This window comes from Ambystoma mexicanum, chromosome 2p (assembly GCF_040938575.1).
Source record: "Ambystoma mexicanum isolate Mex_15411 chromosome 2p, UKY_AmexF1_1, whole genome shotgun sequence".
Taxonomy (NCBI): domain Eukaryota; kingdom Metazoa; phylum Chordata; class Amphibia; order Caudata; family Ambystomatidae; genus Ambystoma; species Ambystoma mexicanum.
The window spans coordinates 164,142,048-164,159,124 of NC_090923.1; the positions used below are offsets into that span (position 1 = coordinate 164,142,048).

General features: G+C 46.0%; 1 protein-coding gene across 4 annotated transcripts in view; it reads left to right on the forward strand.

Annotated features, from left to right (window-relative positions):
- Positions 1-17,077, forward strand: part of NR2C2 (nuclear receptor subfamily 2 group C member 2) — an 818,284-nt gene that overhangs the window by 225,104 nt on the left and 576,103 nt on the right. For all 4 annotated transcript variants that reach the window (XM_069643419.1, XM_069643421.1, XM_069643422.1 and 1 more), the window contains 2 exons: positions 355-448; positions 620-750. In XM_069643419.1, the coding sequence (XP_069499520.1) occupies positions 355-448; positions 620-750 (225 nt within the window). The remainder of the gene's footprint in view (positions 1-354; positions 449-619; positions 751-17,077) is intronic.

The window sequence follows — 17,077 nt, forward strand, 5'->3', positions numbered from 1 at the left end:
CAAATCACACTTTGGGTTATAAGTATTTATGTATATAAACAATATGATATGATTTCCTTGGAGTTTGGCATTATGAGATTGTTTCTACGGGAGCCCTGTGATACTCCTCATGTAAATCTCAACATATTACACATTTGTGCAATGCTTTAACCCATTGACTAGTTAGCAAATTATGGCAAGCCTTTAAATCTAGATCAGATATCCAAATGCAAAACTATTGGTATAGGCGAGTAACATTTTTCTTTCTCTGCGTTGTGCATTTTGCTGCTTTTATTATAACCGCAATTTGTATTGCTACATTTATAATCCATGTAAGCTGCTTGTTTGTTGACTCATACAGTATGTCTCCATCAGGCAGGCAGGGCTACTTGATCCTGGAATGCTAGTGAATATTCAGCAGCCTTTAATACGCGAGGATGGAACAGTTCACCTGGCATCGGATTGTAAGGTAAAGTTTGATTTCTGTGTATTGTTTAGATTATATACAGGCACTCATTTTGAGATATTATCTTACTTTTTATCTGTGCTCTTTTTAGTCGAGAACTGTGTACGTTTTGCGTGATTTAAAAAATAATCTTTAATGTAATATTGCTGGTAACTCTATTTCGTTCTTGGGCAGGCAGAGACGAGCCAGGGGGCACTGGGCACGTTAGCAAATGTGGTGACCTCTCTTGCCAACCTTAGTGAGTCGCTCAATGGGGACACTTCAGAAAGCAATGAAGAGGACCAATCTGCAAGTGAGATCACTCGGTATGCCTATGGAGCTTTTATACTATTCCTTTGCTTTCAGAGACTGTTGTTTCTTCCTCAACATTTAAATTATGTGATCTTCTATTTTGATTCTGCCTTATATAAATGTTAGTAGGGACGTGGCTACCTGCCAACTAAGTTGGCTGTGGCCTGCTTATTCTCACGGTTTGTGATTTGCTTTGTTTATCCTTGCAAAGCATGGCTCCAATGTTTCCTCAGGACATGCCCAGAGGATGCCTGCATGCAGTTCTGCTCTATTTGAATAGCACCCTTGGTGCAGTAATAATCCGGGACAACCCACAATTAAGCCTGCCATATATTGTCAGTATTTAGATGCACCTGATTTATGCCGTACTAGAGGTTTATCTGAAAGGGACAGCATTTCCCCAAAGCCACACCTCCCTACACCTCTCAGTAGGACCTACATGATGGGACTGAGTGTATACATGGGAAAACTGATGGTGGTGAGAGGGAGTCTCAACGCAAAGAAAAACCCCTTGGAGGTTGAGTATAAGTTCATAGCCAGCAAACCACCAACAGTGTGGCTGCAACAATCAGTAGACTCTAGTTACAGGACACCTCAATTCGATCACTCCTCAGTTCAAATAAAGGATGAGGACACAGGAGGCTTTAGTAACCATATCCTCTAAACCATTTTGAGCAGAGACTCTTCTCCCCTCCCCCACCACCACCACCACCCCAAGGGCCCCAGCTCCCTCAGCACTGCACAGTTATGCCACACCAAAGATAATCAAAAATAATGTTTCTACCACTTTTTCTTTTTGTGCTCCTTCTTATGCTTGAACTCCTCACTCAATCTAGTAACATTGATCTCTGAAAGATCGGCAGATAAACTATTCAAACCTGTTGATCATTTGTCTTCCTTCACGTCTTTTCTAAAGAGGGTGTATTGAGTGTTCTCAGGCAAACTTAGTCTTGGCAGCTAACTCCCTAACCCTAGTACGGTATGACAAAGCATCCATGGTCCCCTGTTGCAAGAGTGTGTTTCTTCAGCAGGAACAACCACATTGCATCAATCAAACATTTGGCAAAACAATGCCTTTAAGTTACAATAAGTATCCAAAACTGTATCTGAAGCCTGTACCAAGTGCATAACCATAACAGCTTGGCCTGGGTTTGGTCTCTAATTAAAAAAAAGATCCTTATGCGAGCTAATGTGGGCAAACATTAAATGGAACGACCCAAGCCTCTGATTACTCCTTAGCCCTGCTTGGTTCCACTGAGGACTTTACAATAGACTCCATAATCACACTGGTGAAGCCAACTAGTACAGCTTTCAAAATACTTTTCTTCGGCTTTGTTTTTTTACGTTTAAAGTTAAGCCTTCAACCATAAGTCACTCCAATAACGGGTCCTTTCTTAAAACTATGAACAAGGTTGTTGCAACTGTTCAGTATCTGGATGCACCAGTTTCCCTGAAAGACGCATTTGCTCGAAGGCACTCTTGTCTGCCTGACAGTCATACTGAAAGGGACTCCGGAACCAAAAGTTACAGTAATGTTCACATTATTGCTAAAAAAAACTTTGCAATAAGTTAAACTGGCATCGGCAAGGGCAAGTAGACATTCAATGACTATGGTACCTTTATTTGGTTCAGACAAGAACACATTTCTTATCTCTCTGTAATGTTCATTCTGGTGCCTGTTTCTCCGACGTATTCTTCATCTATGAAATCATATCTGCAGCGCAGCTGAGCTTCTGAAACTTTCCTGCCACCAGGCGGCTCAGTGCTGCTCCTTATTGCTCCGCCTGACGCCTTTACATGCCCTGCGCTAGACATGACATCAGGGCCAGTATACATCGAGGCGCCATGACCTCAATCCCTTTCTTTTTCCCTAGAATTATGACACTAAGGGGCTTCAGAACCAAAGGTGTACTACTAAGTTGGGAAGGTAGGGTGGCCAATGTGGAATCCATAGGAGGAACATCCATCAAAAAGAAAATTACTGAGGGTTAAGTAATTTGCTCTTCTAATGGATTCCTCATAAGGATTCCTCATCTATGATAGACTTGCATATCAGTACAGAACCTGTAAGAGGGAGGAGAGCAAGGACACCACCTATACCAGAAAGCTCTGGATGATTTCCCTACCAAAACAGGCATTCTGCCCTGTCCTGGAATCCAAGCAGTAATGTTTGGCAAACTTTGGTGGCCCACGTAGCCACCTGGCAAATGTCCAGAACAGGAACCCGTCTCTCTGCAGGACAGAGGTGGCAATCAGTCCTCTGCTAGAATGTGCTGACACCCTGAGGCACATCCTTCCCAGCCAGATCATAGCTTTCCGAGATGCAGAGAATGATCCACATTGATAAGGACTGTTTGGTCACAGACCTGCCGCACAGGCACCAGCATAACCTACAAAGAGCTGGTCATCTTTCCTGACGTCACTCGTCCAAGAGAAATAGTAGCTGAGGGCCTGCATCGGGTCCAGTCAATGGAATCGCTCCTCTGCATTTGAAAGTTGGGGCGAGGAAAAAATACAGGAAGATGGATCTTTTGGGGGAAATTAAATTCTGAGATCACCTTTGGGAGGAAGAAAGCTCTCAATCTCAACTTCTCTTTGGAGATAGCTAATAGTACCATGGTTACCTCCAACCTCGGAATGAGGCCCATTGACTTAGTGGCGGGTCTCCGGGCTGAAAGAAGCACATCCAGCATGTCGTCTGACAAGTTCCACTTCTTGTATCTCGGTTCTCAGTAGCCACGCATGAAGGTTCTGGCTGATCAGGTATGTGTGGAGGACCTGCCACTCCGACTGGGAGAGTAGGACCACTCTCCTCCGAAGGCGCCAGGGAGGGGCAGGTGGGCATGTCCATCAACTCTGAGCACCATGTCCTCCGGGCCCATTCCAGAGCAATCAAGATCAACATGTCCCAAACAGACTCGGTCGCCTGAGAACCAGTGGAAAGACGGGAGCGCATAAAGGATGTTGAACGTCAACTAGGAGAATGTGTCCATCAGAGCGCCCTGACGAGGACATTTCATGGAGTTGAATAAATCGCACTTCTGGTACACATTGGCCGTGTAGTGATCCACGTGGAGAATGCCCCAACGGGAGGAAATCTCTTCTAGAACGTCCTAGCAGAGCCGCCACTCGTGGGAGGCCAAATTCTGTCTGCTCAAGGCATCCGCTATGACAGTCCCCGTCGTGGCAAGATGGGCAGCCGTCTGCGAGATGTCGTTATCCAGATCCAGTCTTATTGCTTCTCTGCAAAGGACTAAAGACACCACCTTTTTTGTTGAGGTTGTCCATGGTCACTATGGTATCTGTCTGCGTTCATTTCCTTTTCACAGAGGGGAGGAAGGCGACCTGGGCCTTCCTGATCGCCCATAGCTCTAGCAAATTAATGTGCTCACGATACTCTGAGGGAGACCACAGTCTGCTCACAGTCTGGTCCAACAGGTGAGCAGACCAACTTGTCAGGAATACATCCATGTCTATAGTCACCTGAGGCCATGGTGGGCGGAACAACATGCCTTTCAGCAGGCTGTCCCTCAGGGACCACCATACAAGGGCTCAAGCCACTCAATACCTGCAGAAGATCTGACATCTCTGAAACTGTGACCACTGGCAGTGGAGTAGCCATTGAAGTGACCTCCGGTATAGCCACGCCTCCAGGACCACATGAATTCATGAAGTCATGAGACCCAGCCGACGCAGGAAGTCTGGGGCAGGAACTTGTCACAGGAATTGGAGGACATAAACCATCGCCTGACATGTTTGACACTCGGGCAGAAAGGCTCTGCTCAGGTAGGTGTCCAAGACCACCCTGATAATTCTATTGCTGAGGTGGAAAATATCATTAAAAAACGGAAACCATCTAACTGTCAAGGCGACTCCCGTCCCACCCCTATCATTAAAGAAAAGAAGCAGCACATGATCTTGCCCCTTTCATCACCACTTTTATTAATGCCTCTTTTAAATCTGGAATAATCCCTGATAATCTAAAAGATGCCTGGGACATCCCTCTCATGAAAAAAGCCTACTTTTGACCCAAATAATCCCTCACAAGACAAACTAATGCAGTGGTTTCAGCATCAGCATACACATGCAAACTCATCACCGCATGGAGGCCATTCCTGACTGCAGCCGACTGCATTACCCTGGCTAGAACACTCGTGGCCAAAATTGACTATTGCAATGCCCTATATCTCTGGACTAACCAAAGGAATATCAACAAGCTACAGGTATCACAGAATAACGCAAGAAGAGCTGCCCTTAACATTCATAGAAAGGCCCACATCTGTGACACCAGGCATAGTCTTCACTGGCTCCCTGTCACGCACAGAATATCCCACAAAACTCTCATACTGACCCATAAGTGCCAATTCAATTTGGTCCCTGCCTATTTAGCCAACCGCTTTACTGCTCACTCCTCATCCCGCCCACTGAGATCAGCTCATGCTCACACCTTATCCACGCCCAAATTTAAGTTGCAAAAATCCAGAGGGTCTAGCTTCCCAGTCCTCACGGCCCGACTCTGGAATACACCTCACAATGCACTTAGAACTGAACCCTCTTACTTAACATTCAAAAGTAATGCTAAAACTGGGCTCTTTACCCAGGACCACACCCCTACATGAGCTTAACTCTCACCATCTTATCTTCAATGTACTATGATTACTTGCTTGTATATAAACTGTGCCTTCACTGTATATAATTTCCTATGTGTATTCTACCTTCTGTATATCCTGTATATTTTGCTGCCCTACTAAGCGAATTATGTCAACTCTCACTTCTCTGTACTGCTTGCTTTGTAACTATGTATACCTTTGAATCTATGCGCCCAGATGCCTGGTGCGCAATACAAATAAAATAAATACAAATATAAATAATTCTGAGGGACTTGGACGGCTAAACATGTGACTTTTATTAAGTTATGGGGAAAGCCCAAGCAGTTCAACATGCTGTACGTGCAAAACACGTCTGGTCTGCGGAGCGCGCACGGATCCTAAGGCAAACTGCTACCACTGCCAGCAGCTTGGTGAAATCTCTGGGTGCTGAAGAAAGGCCGAATGGCAGGACTCGGAACTGGTAGTGATGTTGATCAACAGTGAACCTGGGGCACTTCCTGTGCTTTTCGATGAATGGGCCTCTGGAAGTAGGAATCCTGAAGGTCCAGTGACATCAAACAGTGCTGCAGATCGAACACTTGGAGGATCTTGGCTAGAGATACTATCTTGAATTTGCCTTTCACAGGTACACATTCAGAAACCTCAAATGAGTATTGGGTGCAAGCCCTGAGTCTTTCTTCAGAACCAGTTGAGTACCAACCCATGCTCGTACTGAGGGTGGAACCAGTTTATTGCACTCTTTGGGAGAAACTGACGGTCCTCCTCCAAAAGGATGGGGTCTGGTGGTAAAATGGTGGTGTAAAGAAAGTGGTCCAGATGACCATGAAAGCAAGACCGTAATCCTGCAGAGCCACCCATTAGGCCCAAGCTTTGGATGTAATTTGAGACCTTTTCTTCGCTCTGCCTCTCACAGGGGGCTTATGGCAGAATCCTCAGAGGTTTTACACCCTGGGTGGCCGAGGCGACGCAACTGCTGCTGTTAAAATATCTAGTGGCAGCTTTACCTCTTCCTCCTGGAGAGCGTCTTCCCTGCAGTCTCCCATGGGCCGCCTGACCTCTTCCACATGGGGCGTAGGCAGCAGAGGGATGTAAGCCCTGACAGTATAGTCTTTATAACGAGGAATAAATAACGAAAAAATAACAAATATATGTGGGGGTGGGGTAAAGGGTTAAATCTTGTGGGGAAGTGGTTGGGGTGGTTTTTTAGCCAGGGGAAAACAATTTAATTATTCTTTGTCGTTATTTTTCTTTCGTTATATCTTCATTTGTTAATGTAACTGCGCTGATCACTTGTGTAAGGCGCAGAATGCTGTTGCACTGTCAAACCCCAAGACTTTGCCATCACCTTGGAGGCTTGGAACTAAGGCCATATCCAGTAGCTTTTCCTGTACATGCTGTGCAAAGCCTGATGTCCTCATCCATCAGTGACATGGAACCACCGTACTCATGGAGCGTCCAACAGTCAGCTGTGTCAAGACCCGAATGTAGGATCTGGTGTGAAGCCTCCCTGCCATCCTGTAACATTGGCAAAACACCTGCTCTTATATCCCCTCAGTGATGCGTTACGCCGCAATGGCTCCCGTAGACCAAAGACTGCAAGTCAACTTTGTCAGGGCGAAGGAGGTGGAGAGCAAGGCTGCCAAAGACAAGCACCTTCTTTCCCCAGGTGTCCAGTCTCTTACTCTCTGCAGAATAGTAGGAGAGATAGATGTCTTCAGGTTCACATTCTCAACCTGAACCACCAAGCTCTTGAAAGAGGCATGGGTAGACAAAAAGACTAGATACGATGGAGCTCAACAATGTTTCCTTGCCATCTTTGTCAACTGCAGGTATAGAGGCGGGCCTTTTTACGACACCTCCAGAATCAGAGTTTCCCCAGCTACATTGAAAGGTATCAAGTTCTCCCTCTTGGGTTCCTAGTCCAAACTGTCTGTTAACTCAAACTGGACTTTGAGTCTGAATGGTTCTGATAACCCTAGGGTATCAGCAATCTTGGTCCTCAATCTCTGGAAAGATTCTTGAGGTCTAGCCCGAGTTCGAGCTGGGATGATATCTAGCTAAGGTGAGCTGCCAAGACTGCTGGCATCCTGACGGTCCGAGGCCAGTCCTCGGATGGCGTCACCATCACCGTAAAATTGCCCTGGGGAAGTCCCTTTCCTCTCTGGAGTCTATGGGTTGCATCCTTAAGGATATACATTTGCCTTCCTTGTTGTAGATCTGGCTAATATATCTCATAAATTGCATCAATGCAAGAGGGTTGTACTCCAGAGGGGCTACAACGCCCTCTGTGCCAATTGGCGTTGGGAGACTACACCTCTTGGAAAGGTGCTGTTGTTTATGTACCCATCCAAACACTTTAGAAAACCTTAAACATCATTCAGCAAAAGTCACAGCACCTTAGATTTTCTTCCATAAGCACACAAAGGAGGTAAAAGATCTCAAAAGATCTCAACCCCCTATATATCTCGTATAGGATGTTGAAATGCAATCTTACTGCAATGACAATTACACTTAACTGTTTTCTTACAGAATTAAGCGAACACCAGGGTGAAAACTTCCTCTTTCCCCGCTTTTTTAATTAAGTTTATGATTGTGATCTTTTATTTTATTTTATTTATATATTTATATATTTATAACGCGCCGCAGCTCGCAAGCATCAGGGCGCGACAGAAACACGAAGACTGAAGAGATCACGGGACTAGGTAAAACAGAGAGGAGAAGGACTCGTTGAGTCCGAAGCTGAGATTGTAGCAGATTACCGAAAGAGTAATGTTTTCAGCTGCTTTCTAAAGGAAAGATAGTTACTTTCCAGCCTAAGATTAGCCGGAAGCTCATTCCAGAGAGCAATTGCCTTGGTGGGAAAGGCCCTGCCAAGTCTTTTACTTTGGTATGGCTGGATTTGAGTAGCCCTTGTTTAGCTGATCTTAAACATCGGCTAGGTTCGTACCAGTTGAATTCCTTTTTGAGGTATGATGGAGCCGAGCCGTATAAGCAGCGATGGCCCAACGTCAAGGATTTGAATTTAATGCACTCCTCTATGGCGAGCCAATGGAGGCCTATTCTGTCTTGAGTAATATGATCATGCTTGGGTTTCCTAGTGATGGATCTAACTGCGTTGTTTTGAATGATTTGGCATTGTTTAATGCAGTTGTTGCTGGACCCAAGCATCAATCCATTTCCATAATCGATTCGGGACAGGATGGTGGGTCTAGCGATGGTGGCGCTATTTATGGTGTTGCGGAATTGCCTAATACGCCATAGTAGTCTCTGATAGTACTGGCAGTTTCTTTTAAGATATGTGACCTGTGCCTCCGATCCCAGAGAGGATTGCAGGTACATGCCAAGTGTTTTAACTTTGTTTGTGACTGCGATGTTGGAGTCTTTGATGTTAAATGTGGAATAGGCAGGGCTTAGATTAGATAGAGCTTTTGTGGAGCCAAATGTCATGAGTTCTGTTTTTGAACCATTCAGGCACATCCAGTGAGCTTTCATCCAACTCTCTATGGTGTTATAGATGGCTGACAGTCTGCTGTTGTCTGTGGCATGGTCACCACAAAGTTCAATGATCAATTGTGTGTCGTCTGCGAAATTAGTAAAATAAATCCCCAACTGTGAGAGGAGGGCGCAGAGACAACGAATGTATAAATTAAAAAGGAGAGGGGAGAAGCTAGCTCCCTGTGGGACGCCGCAATCCACAGAGTTAGAATTAGTGGAATGTCCGCCCGAGGTGATTTTGGAGTTTCTGTCCTCCAAAAAGGAGGATATCCATTTAATGGCTTCATCAGAGCAGTTTCCTGCTTTTCCTAGGGCCTCTCGGAGCTTCCCATGATCTAGTAAATCGAACGCTGCCGAGAGGTCCAGGAGGATGAGCAGGCCGGCCTTTGTTTTGTCTAAGATACTCAGCATTTTGGATTGAAGGTCAAGTAGTGCTGATTCAGTGCTATGTGCACTTCTGAATCCATATTGCTGGGGGTGTAATAAGTCGTGCTTGTCCACGTACTCTTGGAGCTGGTGCGTAGCTATTTTATCAAGAATCTTCAACAAGAAATTAGTATTTGTAATAGGTCGAAGATTGGCTGGATCTTGCTGGTCCAAACCAGGCTTTTTCACCAATGGTGTAACTGTTTTTATGCTGGTGGGAACATTCTGGTCTCTAAATGATGAGTTTGTCATGCGCCATAGAAAGGGTGAGAAAATTCCTGCGTTATCTAGGATGAATTTGGGGGGTAATATGTTTTCGGGGCATGAGGTACAATTCATATTAGAAAGGGTATTCAGGTTGGTTGATTTCATGGTGATTTCATGATGATTTCTGGTGAGATAGGTGTGAACTGAAATTTGGATGCATTAACTTCAAGGTCAGCCTTGTTAAGGGTAAGAGGAGTATCTATGACTTTTCAATTTAAGATGGTGTCTCTAGCTTTTAGAATCTTTTGTGAGAAGGCAGTTTGAACTTTTTCGCAATCCGTCATGGTTGGCTGGAAAGGTGGGGTGAGAGTGGGTGGCTTTTCAAAGGTTTTTAAAATTTGGAACAATTTTCCCATGGAGTTGGATGCACCGGTAATTTTCTCATTGTAATAGTTTGTCTTTGTTTGTTATTTTAGTTTTATACAATGTGTCAGATTTCTTCCATTTATCTTTATTGGATTCTGTAGGGGTTTTAAGCCACTGTCTTTCAAGTTTCCTTTTGGCTGTTTTAAGGGTGTCTAGTTCGGCAGTATACCAATTTTGGTGGTTAGAGTTGGGGCGAGCTTGTTTGTTTTTGAGTGGGGCCTTCTTGTCCAGAAGCTCTTGAAAGTGGTTGTTATAAGTAGTTATGATAAGGTCACAGGGGTCGTCATCTGTGGTTTTATCCATAATGTATGTGATCCCCTGCGAGAATGTCTGGCGTAATTGTCTTGAAGTTTGTGCTCTGGATTAATTTGGGCAGATTATCAAGGTAGGTTTTTTTGAAGGACAAAGATAATGTGGCTTCGATTTTTATAGTGATCTCTCCAAATACAGGGCTGTGTATTTGTTACTGTGAAGTCAACATTGTTTGTGATGATCCAATCAAGTTGGTTGTTAGATTTGATGGTGGGGCCATTATTAGCAATCGAGTAGCTGATGTTAGAGAGATTTTTTTCTAGGCCAATAGCCTCTTTGTCGGAAGGGTTGCCCCGTCATCTGTTTAGATCACCTAGGAGTACTGTGCCAGTATTCTTGCCTTTAAGGTTGTTTAATATATGGCAAAGGTCGTCATTAAAGTCAGAGATAAGAGATGGTGGTCTATAGATGGTAATGAAATTAATGCAGTTGTTCTGGGAGGGAGTAAGTTTGAGGTGAAGGACTTCGCATCCCGGACATTGAATGGGTGAGGTGAAGAGTTTTAAGCCTTGTCTGGCTATTATGGTTACTCCACCTCCCTTGCCTATTAATCTATTTTCAAAGTGGATGTTATAATTGGGAGGGATAGCTGTACTAATAATCGGGCCAGTAGGTTCCTGTAGCCAGGTCTCAGTAAGGAAAAGAATGTCTAGATTGTCTGAGATGATGTAATCATGGACATCTTGTGTGTGTTTGTTCAAAGATCTAGTATTTAGCAATACAATTTTAATAGCATCTGAATTAGGGAGAGTCTTAGGTTGTTCGAGGATCTCAGTCCCGGTAAGTTTAGCATGCTTCTCAATGAACTTGTCTTTTGTCTTTAGTTTGGGTGGTGTGCTTCTAAGAGGTTGTGTTGAGTCAAGAGGCAGCGGTTCTCTAGTATACATCAATATTGTTCGTTCTGCAGCCAGTTGGCGTCAGCAAGTAAGTGCAAAATATTTGGAAATCCCATTTTTACCTTTGTTCACCAACGGAATGGAGCAGAGAAACGGACAGGGTGGTGGGCCGATAGCCGATGTCCGCCGTGGACCGGCGTAGACCGGCACCGTCTCGGAAGCGCCGGCGCTGACGCACCTGACGTTTCTATTTCAGCAGCTCTAGTGCTGTTGGGATATGTAGTTTTGCAGGCAAGTATATGGGCAATGCGGCAATCAAACTCACGCAGCACAGAGCCAGACAAATGTGAGCGTTTTCTAACGTTCCAAGAAGTTACATTGTTGAATGCTGCTGAGCTTACCAAAATGCTCAGTTACACACAATTGCACATAAAAGCACATTTAAAATATGGTGTTATGAAACCAGTCGCGTTCAAATCAGAGTGCACAATTCAAAGTTTCAAAGGATTTTTAGATTCAACTTATGTTGTGCCTCCCTTTAAATTTGAACTTATGAATTATGTTATAAGTGTGGGGAACAAACTGAGAATTCAGAACAAATGCATGTATTTTACTGCTGCACAATGTTAACGGAGTCTATGCTAACGGCCATGTTTAACAGTGCCGTATTGCCATTGCTGTGCAAGCCTGTGTTCTACTGCACATGTCTTAACCACGAAGGGTTGACCACATGGCAATGCATGCTTCCAGTATTCTCGCCTCTGACATGTTTTGCGTTTGGCATTTATAAGTGTGTATTAGCGAGATACCTTCCTAGGTGATATGGCAATTTCAGATGGAATTAGTCATCTAGCAAGTGAGTCAATGTGTCTTGAGCCGTGTGGGAACCATAAAGGTAGCATGAGCAGCAGGAATAGTAATGTAACATGAAATGTCGGCCGTTGAACATGTAGACTGTGCTTCCTAAGCGTCAGAATGTGGCTTCTGCTGAAGATTTGCATACTGGGATGGTGACCATTCACCTGAAACATTGTTGCTTGACCATCTCATGCCACGTCTGAAACCTCACTTTCCATTGAAATGCATGTGCGCTCTCCTGTATAAAAGCTCTGTGCCTTGAGGTAGGGGGCGGGGGGCTGCTGCGTTGAGTCTCGTACTGTCATTTGGTTGCTGTTGTCCTGTGTATGTTGGCTTTGCTGACTTAGTAAAGACATTCACCAATACACCTGAAGAGTCTGTGGTTGGTTTTCCATGACAAGATTGGTTCCTTTGACGTCGGATTCCCGCTGCCCTGCAGCGATACTCAAGGGTCGCCGGACGTGACTCACAGTGATCCCTGTGGCCCTAGGTAAGACGATTTTGTCAGTGGGGACTGTCTGGCAGGCGTGATCAGGGATTCGTGGAAGAAGACAGAGCAGACACGGAAGAGCCGACAAATTTGTGGGTTGGTGAGCGCCGTTAATTGCATTGCTAATTGTCATGTCTTGTTCATTGGTGTCAGAAACGTGTTTGGGGTAATGTTTGTCTCTAGTAAAAAAAATAAAAATGTAAATCTGGAAATTGTCTGGTTTTCCTAGAACGTAGAAGAGGAAAGTACCCTGCCTACAAATGTATTGATCTGAAAGCGGTTGCCCACCGCGATAATAGTAACTGTAAAGCAGCGCAACCAATGCACCCTACTCTGAAGATGGCATGAGGCCACTTTGCCGGTCAGAGTTAGAGTAGTGTAAACAAGGTTCATGAAGCGAGTATGTTCTGTGGGAATGTGAAGAAAATAATATTTGATGAGTCCTGTACTTGTCCTGCCCTTTCGAAGTCCTTCCCTGGTACTCAAAAGCATGTATGTGCAACTTGCTTGTAAGTCATACCTTGTCTAACCCATGCAAGAATGGCATCAGGTCAGTCTAGAGAAGTACCACTTCCTTCTAAAGCCAGTCCAGCTTACCTTATGTATACATACTACTTGCCCAAATCCTGGATAAGTGGTATATTTATACTCTGTTATGATTGACTAGGTGTCATCACTGCACCCCAGAGGGGAGCTCCTTCTTATGAGGCTAGGGAGGTGAGGCTGCTACCCAATAGTTTCCCCCAAGGGTGGTTTAATGGGTGAGGACTACATGGGCATGGACTCCCCTACTGGGGATATGGACGATCACCTGGGTGATAGACAGCACATCACCCAAACCTACCCGAAACCTCTAAAATCTTTTCACACAAACCCTCTGACTGACAAAACCATATGCTATTGTAACATTGTCTCAGTTGGTGAAACTGACCTGAAGAAGATTGTCCAAGAAGCAAAGGTAAATCCCAATGCAAGTACTGAAAAGAAGTGGCCCCAAGGAGCCATGAAGAGTGACTCCTGGAACAAGAGAAAATGCTCTAGTGCTCCACAGGGGAGTGGTCGCCAAAATAACATAAAAACCGACAGGCAGCTGAATGAAGGAGAGAACCGTCCTGGGTGCAGGCCAGCCGAGAAGGAAAGCAGCACAGGAGACAGTCCAGCCCGGGAGAATCAAAGGTGGAGCAGAGAAAGCTCTGGGGAAGCCGAAAGCAGTCATCCGCTAGAGACGAAAAGCAGGCGGCGAGTGCCCTATGCCCAGTGGTGTGGAGTTGGTCGGGAACGTGGCTGGAGGCTGAGGAGTGGTGGTGTGACCTTGAGAAGGTATACCGCAGTCCTGCAACAGCACCTACCCTGCCAGCCCGGCAGGCGTGGACGAAGAACGTGGAGCAGGTGCTGCAGAGTCAAGGATTGCCTGCGCTAAGCCCAAAGTTACAAGACCCAGGAAGAAATGGCAGAGTGTCCCGAAGCCAGCAAAGTTAACGGGGGTAATGCGGGAACCGGTAGAGGCAGAAAGCTTAAGAAGAAAAATAAAGTTCATTGGAAATACTGAATGCAAGTTAATCGAAGTTGAGGATACAAGTAATCTTCCTTGTGGCAGTACACTTGGCAGGAGAGTGAACCAAAGGGGCTTAGCGTAAAGGGGAGGAAAATAAGGGTTTGGAACCCAATCAAGATAAGGGCCTGGGACCCGAAGAAAAAACAGATAAATACCAGAGGGTGCCGCCCTCAAGAAAGTGGCAGAGAAGTCCACTGCCCACCAGGGAATGGTCTGGGACCCTGTCCATCGCAAACACTGGGGAAGAGCAAACCACTTATGAGATGAGAAGGGGTTGGGACCCAAACAATGAGACGTTAAAGCAGGGGACATCCTCACCATAGTGGCAGAGATAAGTCCACTATTCACAAGAGAAGGATCTTTGATCCTAAAAAGATTTGGGGCAATGTTGACAGCAAGTTGCCAAGGCAAAGCTTGTATCAATCTGAAAGCACTGCATATCAACTAATATCAATAATGCATTATGCTAAAGAAAACTATCTGATAATCCATATTGATAAAACTAAAATAATGCAAATTAGGCCAGCTGCTGGGTCAAAAAATGTCATCAGGAAACTTGACCATACCCCAATAGAGGTTGTGACTAACTATCTGTGTTTTGGGCTTTCCTATTGAGTCTCCCACCAGTAATTTATTTTTTCGTGACTTTTTCTTTCCTAAGATTATGAACAAGTAGCAAGTAATAAGGAACTTTATCCGTATCCAGGGCGGGGGCAGGGGGCTTGGAAGGTATGATATCAATAATTATATGGTCTATAGGATCTTATATGGTGTCGTGTTCCTGCCCGAGGATAAGGACTCTTGGTTAGAGGCACTGTAGGGGAAAATTCTGAGGTCTGTCTGGGAGTTCCCCAATCAGTGCCTCTCGCGCCTCTCAGATTAGAAGTGGGTGTTCAATTTCTCCGATCATTGGGGCTGATCGCCAGGTGCAAACTCTGTAAAGCTATTTATTTCTGCGGGCAAGTGCTTGTTATTATCAATGGTTGTAAAATCATCTGTGACCGCTTCCAAAGCTTACCTGGCTTGTTTTCAGACCTCCATCCATGTCCATTTGGTGGTGATTGGCATGATGTCCAGTGAATTGCCGGCTTGTCCCCATGCCGTTCAATCCTTAAAGAAAACTGCTGTCTGGGATGTGGACTTTAACCAAACTGCAGTCACATAAAATGTGCTATATATATGCAGGACAGAGTTTTACACCTAACATTCCCTGCCCTTACTTGACCAAACCCACCAAACCTCAACTTTAGGTGTTTCATTACCTATTTAAATTTTAACATCTTGCCTACCAATGAACGTCTGGGTAGATGGAGGGGGATTCCCTATGTAGAAAGGACATGTAGGTTATGTAATGTAGGTTATGTAAGTGTGCTTTTGAAACTAGCCGTCATTTGTTGGCCAACTGTCCTTCTTTGATTTAGGCCTATAACAGTGGATATGCATTGGACATAAACCACGAGTATTTAATCACTTCCAACCAGTTTTGGAGTAACCTCTATTCTCCAGCATGAGGTCTGGCATGGATCCACATGCTCATGAATATTCCCCGTTGTCAGGCTGGGAATCCTCGGTAAAGAAAAAATCAGTTTCAGTTTCACTTCTGAACTGTCTTTCTCCTAACAACCAATCACTGGTCTGGGTCATACTGCCTCCAGCCAATGACTGCCCTCTACCTAAGCCTCTCCTCTGATTTTTACTGCACATTCTTGTGTTGGGAGTCCTCGTGCTATAGCTGTTGAGCTTTTACTGCGTTTTACGATTTTTCTAAGAGTTTTACTTAATTTTTTCGGTCAATCAAGCCTTAAACTCCATTGATCCACCTTCCCATTAAGGGGACACGTTTTTGGATTCTTCGGCGCCCCTCAAGGGGGAATTTCGTTGAGTTGCTTCTTCGAGGATTCCAGAATCTTCTTCACATGGCGGATGAGAAGAAGGACTCGGCAACTCTCTTGAAGGTTTGCCCCAGCTGCAACCTACGGAATGTCTTTTCAGACGACGGGACATTCCCTGTGCCTTTACTACCTGCACTCGGACCCGACGCACATGGACGATGACTGTGTGTCTTGTCAGGAGATGGTACCCCGCACACTGAACGATCAGCACAGGCGTCGCAACTAGTGGCTGCAGACCAAGGCCCCTGCTCTGGGTGAGTGCCGGCAGCATGCCTCCTCTGCCCAGAAGAAGAAAGTTGAGTGGTCTTCTTAGACTTTTGAGTGCGCCCCTCCTGCGGGGGCCCAACATGAGGCTAAGCACCGCAAGTCGACTGCCACGGTGGTTGCCGTTGCGTCGGCTGCACGGCGGCCAGGGCGAGTACAGCATCTCCAGCACCTTCGACCATGAGCCAACGCTCAGGATCTTCAAAGAAGAGGAAGTCGGACCTTCCGGGCAAGCTCTTGGAGAAGACCCAGACAGGGCCTAGAGAGCAGGCCAAGGGGGAGCGGGGCTGAGACCCTCCACCCTAAGGTGAAGGCCTCAGGCTCGGCCAAGGCTGTGAAGGCCCAGGTACATCAGACGAAGGCCCAACCTTCCATCGAAGGAGGGGTGGCGTCCCACGCGAAGGCCGCCGAGGAGTGAGTGCTCTTTTCAGCCAATCATTTCACCAAAACCCTCTCCCTCGGTCGCAGAGAAGGAGGGGGCACGGTAGCCCTCCAGGGCACCGATATCTCCTCAGAGGAGGTGCTTACCAACCTCCAGACCTTCCAGGAGGAACGATGCGTCGAGAGCAGGCCCTACGGGAAGGATCCCGACGAGGGTGACGACTAAGGTGACAACGAGAAAACAGATGAGGAGCAACAGGGCGTTAAGGGCTTGGAGGACCAGCCTAAGCCGCAAACTCCCTCGCCTCCGTCGCCACAGCCACCTCAGCAACCACCTGGGGAACATCCTCACTGCTCTACATACCCTATGCTCGGAGATCCTGATGAGGATGCTTCTTGCACCGGTGGCCCCACCCGTGGCGCCGGGACCATCGGAGGAACCACCATCAAAGAAGAGGAGAGTTCACCCTCCTCCTTTCCACCCTTCACCTCCTTCTCCCCCCCACCCCGAAGGATGAGACGAATCCAGACACGGCGACGACGGGGACGGACAACGACAGTGGATTGGGGGATCTCCCGTCCCCGCCGC